Source organism: Parasteatoda tepidariorum, chromosome 1 (genome assembly GCF_982258835.1).
Source record: "Parasteatoda tepidariorum strain Cologne lab strain chromosome 1, Ptep-v5.0, whole genome shotgun sequence".
NCBI classification, from domain to species: domain Eukaryota; kingdom Metazoa; phylum Arthropoda; class Arachnida; order Araneae; family Theridiidae; genus Parasteatoda; species Parasteatoda tepidariorum.
The window spans coordinates 5,025,275-5,034,025 of record NC_141755.1 but is presented as its reverse complement, the minus strand read 5'-3'; the positions used below and the strand labels follow the sequence as shown (position 1 = coordinate 5,034,025).

The 8,751-nt window shown below is 26.3% G+C and overlaps 1 protein-coding gene across 2 annotated transcripts; it reads right to left on the bottom strand.

Annotated features, from left to right (window-relative positions):
• Positions 1-955: 955 nt before the first annotated feature.
• LOC107452013 (dual specificity protein phosphatase 23) lies at positions 956-8,647 on the bottom strand. 2 transcript variants are annotated; one of them, XM_071180225.2, is made up of 4 exons: positions 8,527-8,631; positions 6,154-6,298; positions 5,494-5,793; positions 2,169-3,508 (listed from the first exon to the last, which is right to left on the bottom strand). In XM_071180225.2, the coding sequence occupies exons 3-4, from the start codon at positions 5,764-5,766 to the stop codon at positions 3,305-3,307; spliced, it is 477 nt and encodes a 158-aa protein (XP_071036326.1). In that variant the 5' UTR covers positions 5,767-5,793; positions 6,154-6,298; positions 8,527-8,631; the 3' UTR covers positions 2,169-3,304. The 2 variants fall into 2 exon arrangements, with proteins under 2 accessions (XP_015923771.1, XP_071036326.1); XM_016068285.5 differs by lacking the exon at positions 6,154-6,298 and having other exon boundaries at positions 956-3,508; positions 8,527-8,647.
• Between the last annotated feature and the right edge of the window lie 104 nt (positions 8,648-8,751).

Below are 8,751 nucleotides of genomic sequence, written 5' to 3'. Positions count from 1 at the left end.
AACTCCACTTGTGTCTGCCACAAAAAATCAAATTACTTAAAATTCAGGAATAATAATTACAGAAAATATCAATATTCAGTTTTGCAAAATAACTCGAATGTGTACCTGGATTACAATAAAAAGCTTTTTAATTTTCATTAACAGGCATATTTAAAATGTAAGTTACAGCTGTACTACACCAAAAGTAAATATAAGATGGATAAATATTAAAGATAAGTAAATCAAATAGAATTATATACTTAATTTTGGTATAAAATCAAAACAGGAAAAATAATTATGGTGACTCAGCTATGTTTAACAGAAAATGAAAAACTGCTTATGATCTCAAGAACTGAAAACTTGAAATAATGCATTAGAATTTTTAATATATAATTTCAAAAGAAAGTTATACCCTTAATGATCACACAATTTTAAAGAAAAATGACTAATTTTTTTATTCATGAAAATTATATAATACTAAGTGCATGTACAATATTTGTATTCATTTTCTATCTTTTGCTTAATTGTTTGATAAGTGCTGACATCTAGTTTTAAATAAACTATCTCTAAACTCATAACAAATAGGCTAGTACTGCCATCCGGTTTGTAGATTGAGAAATAAATGTGATTCCAGGTATAATTAGTAGATTATTTTAATCTCTTGAAGCGTTACTTTTGACCACTTCAGAATGGAAATATCACGAGCTTCCGAAACATTTCTTCACCATTTTGATTAGAGTCAGAAAGAAGGGTTAAAAAGATTTAAAATGTTTTCAGCTAGTTTTTTATTAATAAATATTTTCAAAATATTATTTTAAATAAAAACTAAACATTGTATCACTGAAAACTTTATAATAGTCTTTAAACATGTAAAGTTTAAGTTTCTTCTAAATCACTTTTTTATAAACCAATTTTTAAATGAACAGTGTACAAAAATGTGTTGATTACCTACTTATGAAAAGAATGAGATCTTCAATAATGATGTAAATGCACTTTTAAAGCTAAAATTTAAATTAACAAAAGATAAAATTTTAAAATTTATCATTCAACAAAATATATAACTATATGAATATATTAACAAGTTCTAAGATCAACAACAGCATTTGTTGATTTGTTATATTTCAATGAATACAAGGTTAGATTTCAATGAACACAAGGTTCATTGTTGGTTTGTTATATTTCAATAACAGATCAGATTCAAAATTTTAGGCTTTTTTAAGCATCAAATCTAGAATTCTTGTAAGTTAATAAGAAAAGTAAAAATTTAAAATAAATAAATGCAGTAGATCATACAATATCTTAGCACAAGAATTTTTATCAGTTCAAATATATTTTCAAATTTAATTGCAAATAAAAATAAAGCATATTTATAATTAAATCAATGACACACAATTTAATTAAAATCTAAAATACATCATTTAACAAGTTAATGTGAATAAATATAAAAATCAATTTACAATGGAAAAGATTGAAAAACAAGTCATTCATTTTTAAATGTTATGTAAATACAAAAGCTCTAAGGGTAAAAGTAACATAAATTTAAATATTTTTCAAAGAATCCATACTAAACTTTTATTATTCATAAACTAATGTGGTAAACAATCCAAAATATCACAACAATTGACACACAGAATCGAGCTAAAAATAAATAACAATATTTCAGAAATCAATTAGGTCCCACGCTAAGCATTCGCCACCGCCCCAAATGCAATAAAATCGTAAATTAGGCGAAATAAATCAAATTGTGTTGTGAAAGCATTGGCGAACGAATTTTTCTACTGAAAAGAAACATATACCCTCTGTCCAGAAAACTACGTTGAAGGAATTTTTCAGAACAAATCCTGTTTTTTTAATATTCAATTACAGTAATTTTCATTAGATGTATCGCATAACCAACTAGAATTTCGCTAAATCCAGATAATGTAAGCAACAAGGCAGATTATGGAAGCATAAAACAAACTACCGTATAATACCAATTAACATGTTCGTTACCAAATCACGCAATATCACGTGATGAAATTCTTTCCTACAATTTGAGTTAATAAAACAGTAAGCAAGATACATATTATCATCCAACTATTTCCAGAAAATATGTCTTCTCTGAAGGATAACATATTGTTTATTGAAATAAACTTATTGTAAAATTTAAAAACTAAATTGGTTGCTAAAACAAGAAAACTTAACTTTGATTTTTCTTTTTAGATGTAGTATTTGGCTGCCTGCATCTGGCAGGCAATGAACGTGCTAAACACCTGCCCAAATTTTGATTCTAATAAAATAGAATTAAGTAACTTATTTAAATAATTTCTTCTCAATGCTTATGATTGCGACACTAAGAAAGAAGTGAGACAGTAAAAACTCTTTTATTAACTAATAAGAGAAATAAAAAAAAAGAAACGTTTTATTTAAAAGGAAATATATTTATTTAAAAGATTGTCGGAATCTAAAAAAACATTAAATGTTGCTTCAGGTTTATCCTTATAACTACTCTAGTCTAAGAAGTTATCAACAACTAACTTTTTCCTATTTCTTTTCCTCAAAGATGAAAAAAAAAAAAAAAACATCTATATTTTTCATCCTCTCTTTGATTTAGTGCTCATTTACCCCTCCCTAACTGTAAAATGACTCTTGATTTGAATTTCATAAAATAATTCAATTTATAAAAAATATGTATTTCGGTTTGACGTTTTCTAAAAGAAAAAATTAATCATAAAAAATTTTTAAGAATTGCCTTTGGTTAAGACTTTTGAAATTTGGCTATTACTTTCCATACTCGACTAATATTTAAAGTCCTTAGCGCGGGCCCTGCTCATAAAATTAATTTGCAAAATTTTCAAAGATTTAAACCGATGTATCCAAATGTTACATTCTACAGATACAAATGAATAACTTTATAGCAAATGCAGAATTTAAATAATTATTACTTATTTATAGCATTCTCGATATTTCGAAGCCTAGAGATCAGATATTTATCACTAAGCAAAGAAACAAAATACATGAGAAATCGCAATTATCTAGAAAGTTTTGTTTCCATAAATTCTTTTTTTGATAACAATATTTTTATAAGTAAAAATTTAATTTTCAAATTATTATATCAATAAGATTTTAAAAAAAATAACGATTTAAAGTTCTAAGATATATTCTATGCTTTTGAAAATCTATGAGATTCTTCTACATTTTACTCTAATTTTTATTAAAAAAATCCAATATCATAAATAAATAGATATCACAGTAGTTTTACTTAAAACCATTAGACTAGGTTAAAATGAAAAGAAAAAATAATAATAATAATAATAATAATGTGACCAAAATCAGGTCCTAAAATTTAGTTCTTTTGGTTTTGCTTACAAAGAGACCAAAAATAATCCATAACAGCTTCTTCTTGAGAATAGGTTTCTATGGATCCAGGTCTATTGTTCCTTATCAATTCAATCGCATTCACAGGCTTCATATTTTTAAATCTAACCAAGTAGCATGCAGCCATTACTCCTGTTCTTCCTCTTCCCATTCGACAGTGAACACCAACAGCCTAGTTTAGATAAAAAGAGACCTATGAATTGCAAATATTCGAGAGGAACACAAAATTATCTAATGAATTATGATGACGTACATTTAGTAAAGAAAACTATAGAGTTATGTTACTTTAATAGTTGACAAAATAACCATTTGAAATTTAGCATATTAAGATTTAAGTTATCATTATTATCAGTTTTTATTTTATTTCATAACCGGCGTTGAACAGCCGACCCAATTTTTTTGGGTTTACGACTACTAAGGTTCAATTCCGTATTCTTGTAATTTTGAACATAATCCAGAAGACAAGGGAGCTCCTGGATCAAGTATTGGGTGAAATTTGCCTTTGTGGGAGGACTAACCCACATTTGCGTTACATGAAGAAAAAAAACATGAAAACCTCTCATGGTTAGCCTGATGCCAAGGAGACACTAGCCCATGATCCGTCTATCATTGAGGATATTCACTGTGGTTGGTGTGAGCTGGATGCAGAATTTGTATCGGTTAACCATCGCTGGGAATTGAACCCGGTTCACCTCATTGGAAGGCGAATGCTCTATCCCCTGAGTCATCACGGCTCAATTATTATCAGTTGAGGGATTTAGGATCTTATAATCTGAAGTTCTAACATTTCTACAAATGAAAGACATAAAAGTGAAATAAATAGTTTCCTATTCTGCCATGAATTGAAAAAACAATGTAAGTGCTTCAAGATAAGCAGCTTGACAACTATTTTCTTTCCTTTCTTGCTAAAATAGAATTTCAGAAAACTAATTTAAAAAAATTATTATTGAAAAACATTGTTTTTTACAATATGTAGTACTATATCATACAAAAAATGCCAAATAGGCAAAAACTTCAATTTTGGATTTTTTGTAGCTCATATAGTTTTTTTTTATTTTTATTACACAGCAGTATTATACTTGCGTTAGGAGTTCTGAATTGAATTACAATAGTACCGATAATTGATATCATAAAACCATACAAGAAATAACAAGTTCTAAAAAAATTACGAAAATTATCCATCTATTAATACAACAGAAAATCTACATAACACAATTTTATAATCTGCATTTCTTCATAAAACACATTAACTTTGTGAATCGAGACACTGAACATTGAAGTTAAGAAATTTATATTATTAAGCAAAAACTTGACATTTTTTTAAAATTATTTCCCAAGAAGTTAGAAAATAGCAAACAAAATTAATAATGTTTATTTTGTTATTAGGTCTAATGTTTCAGAAAACTTCAATTTCTTTCTATAAATAATAAATACTTAAGAGCCTATTTGTGTTTTTTAAGTATTTGTGTTTGAAAATTAATTTAAATCATTATAAAATTGATCTGTTTCAAACTAATATTACAATGTTTAGTAGGTAAGTTTAAAAATGTGTGGAATGGTATATGTAACACAAAATTTGATAAAGCACGACACATTGCATTTCTAGATTTCCGTTATTAAGATCCTTTACTTTAACAAAGTTATCCGTCATTGCAGCAGAAATAGATAATTTTCAAAAACTTAAGAGACAGATGAATTTACTTACAATAAAAAAATATTAAAAAAAAATGAAAGGCTTATAAATGATAGTGAAAGCAAAATTTGATTCCGTGTGGGAAAGTATTGAGTAGTAATAACAGTAATAAGATAATAAGTAGATAATAAAATAATGAGATATAGGAATGTTGAGATACATTATTCATGGATTGAGAAAAAGAGAAAAAAATGAAGTGGATGTGAAGAAACGGATACTTGAATGGGAAACAAAAATAATAATGATAAACATTAAGAATATTTAGTGGGAGAACAGAGAATTAAAGAATATTGAATGAAGAGAGTAAAACAAAACTTGCAATCTCCTGACTGCTTCTAATTTGCTCCAATCACTTTAGAAATGTATGCTTAATAACAGGATTATAATTTTTTTTTTTTTTTTTTGCTATGCAACTTTGTTAATAATAGTCACTAAAAAAAAAGGTTTTAAAAATATGGACAAACCTTTTTGTCACTAAAAGCTTTTTCACAGGTATTTATAAAAGTCTCAATCTGATGGTTATTGGGTGGATGAAATTCTCTGACTCTGATTTCAACCCAGTTTATATCAGCAAAAAGAAAAACAGGAGGAGACATTTCAGGTGAAAGAGTAACTAAGTAATTAATATTATTTTCAAGTAAGTATCTGACATTTTCTGGAGATGACGGACATCCAAAAGCAGCCAGTTTTTCATCATCAACCCAAGAAAAGTTTTTGGGCTTTCTTGAACTGGACATCACTTTAGCTTAGTCACGATTAACAGTCTAAAGATAAAAACAGATACTTTGAACAAAAAGGAACTATAACAAGATACATTATTATTATAACTATAAATTAGCATATAATATATCTAATTTTAACTATAAATCAGTAAAAATTACAAACCCAGAAGAATACAAAATGCATTTAAATGTTAAAATTATAAAATATACAAACAAGATAAATTTATAAAATAAATATTAGGATCAGTTGGGGTAATTATGACCATGTATGACTAGTTTAAACTTGAACTTTTATATATCTCCTACAAAATAATAAAGTTAAATGTTTTAATGGTTTAAAATGATTATTTGACTTTTTAAGAAATGTAGGAAAAAAAATAATTAACCTTTAAGATCACTCACTTAGATTTTTAAAATGGTGGTTACAATTATCTGATTCGAAATCTCAAAAAGTGAAAATTCAACCTAATTCTGATGACAAGTAGAGAATTATGACCATCAGCAAATGTACATCTTAAAATTGTTGTGAATTCACAGTCAGACCCTCCTGAAACATAAATCAGTGCTTTAACTTTCTCAACCATTCCATGCACAAGAAGGGGGAGGGGTCCTAACTCCTTTGTATTGAATACAAAGCAAGATTTATCAGATGAGGTCAGGTTTTTTTTTCCTTATATGAAGCTTTTAATTTTTCATTAAAGTAATAGACAATTTCTGGAATTGTGTTATGTTGACTAAAAGAGCTCAAATTTTTTCAAGGATAAGTGAGGATGTCTTTTCATAAAGCCTAAGCACCCATTCTCTGGCTTGCCTTTCCTAAAAATATTAGAGAAAGAATTTTCTTTAACATATGATGCAAAAGTACTTGATATTCACAAGGATAACCAAATCAGGCTCTAGTCAACAAAAATTAGACAAGTTTTTGTTCTTTAATTGTTAAAATTGTAGGATGTCCAAAGTAAGAAGAAGAATGCCTCTTTTTCATGTATGTTCTAAGTCTTTTTCAACAACAGAACTTCAATTTTGAATTAACTACCAAATTCTGGTAACAAAAAAATCGAATAATTATGATCATATATTATTAGGTAATGAACCTATTTTTTTACAGAAAATAATAAGAAAAAATTTATAAAAAAAAGCATCATGGGTTTAGTTAAAAGCAAATATGGCTTTACCAAGAAATTTTTTTATCCGTGCTTAAATCATTTTGAATCAACATACACTGAAACTGTTCTTCAATAATTCATATAATCTTTGACAATTTATCCCAATATTGACTCAATCTAGCAACTATTTAAAGGTTCTTGAAACAAACTATAAACACAAAACATTATGGAACATGTTTTTTTATTCAATTTTTACATTGGGGGAATTTTTTTAGAAATGGTAATAAACGAATTATCCTGTAATCGTAATGACTCCACTTGATCCTATACAAATATAACCTAGTATTTATAACTGAGTTGCATATTAATATCAGGGTTTGCCAAGTTGGGCCCAATTCAGAAAAACCCAGCAGGTGAAAAAATCCATCTTTTATACCAACTAAGTGTTTTTTATTTATTCATTTATTATAATTTTTTTTACATTTTATTAATTTTCTATTAATTTTTTTTAAATACATACTTAATACATGGAAAACAAATAAAGCACAAAAATAAAAAAGAAATTACTAAATAAAAATATGTTATTAAACAATAAAACAGATTAAATGCAATATGCATACACAATACACTAAATGCATAATTTTTTTCGGATTGTAAACCCTCCAGAGTTTGTGATAATACATCAATGAGTCATATTCAATATTTCAAAATTAATATAATAAGGTATTTAAGATAAAAAATGTAAATAAATTTTTTAGTTAAAAAATTTTTGTGGTATTTTAAATGATTATACCAAAATATTCCCATGTTATTTCAAGAATTCTATAACAGACTGAATCTGTTTCCATCTACTCTATGTTTAACAAAAAAAATATCTATGTTTAAAGACATTAGTTTAAAATATTGAACCCATAATTCGACAGAAAACAATAATTTAGAACATCAGTTTAAAGTCAAAACATCTCTCCTAATTATTCATTGCTTCTCTCATAAGAGCTAGACTTGAAAGAATATTTTCTAATTTTTGATTAGTCCAGTTCACTGTGAAATCATTTAAGGCGGAAACACAGAAAAACTTCCTGTTTGATTTAATTATTTTAATAAAAAGAAATAAAGAGAGATTTTCTGATATTTCAAATTTTTAGTCTAATGAAAATGTCACGACACTTGAGATTAAGTTTATATATTACATTTTAACAAATACCAAAAATGCATTTTATTTAGTAAGCGCAAATCTTATTCTTGTTTGTTAATATCTCATTTGATAAAAATTTTGTTTATAACAAAAGAAATTTTAAATCATACATTGAACATGTAATGATTCTTTATTAATGGAATGTTAATGCATATCGTAGATACTGTTTATTCATGATATGTCCACTTGCACATAATTATTAATAAAATATAATGAGAACTTCTGCATGTTCAGGGAACCAAAACAGGGATTCAAAAAAAAAAATCCTTATTATATATAACGAATGAAGCTCAGAAAAAAATGGATTATAGTGCATATTTATTTCAGACTTTAAATAATTGCGATAAATTTAGTGAAATCTTAAAAGAGCTAACACAATTTATGATCAATACAAATATTTTATTTTTGACTTATCAACCAATATTTTATCAAAGTTTAAAATTAAACTTGAATTATTAATAAATAAATATTTACATGAGTACAAATATGTATTCACATAATTTTACTGTTTCACAAACGAAATACTACTAATCAAAACAAAAGCAAGCATGCGGTTTGAAAACAAAACTCAACTCTCAAAGTAGTTGCCATTTTTACGGAAATATTTAATATATTTAATCTTAAAAATGTTTTCCTTAAATTTAAAGTTTTGCACCATGAGCACAAAAATGTGCATGTAAATTAATTTAAAAATCCTAG

Excerpts from the sequence above, each read along its gene's own strand:
- LOC107452013 (XM_016068285.5), bottom strand. The coding sequence starts at position 5,766 with ATGTCCAGTTCAAGAAAGCCCAAAAACTTTTCTTGGGTTGATGATGAA. Across the intron at positions 3,509-5,493 it reads AAGCTTTTAGTGACAAAAAG|GCTGTTGGTGTTCACTGTCG; the intron begins GTTTGTCCATAT and ends TATCTAAACTAG.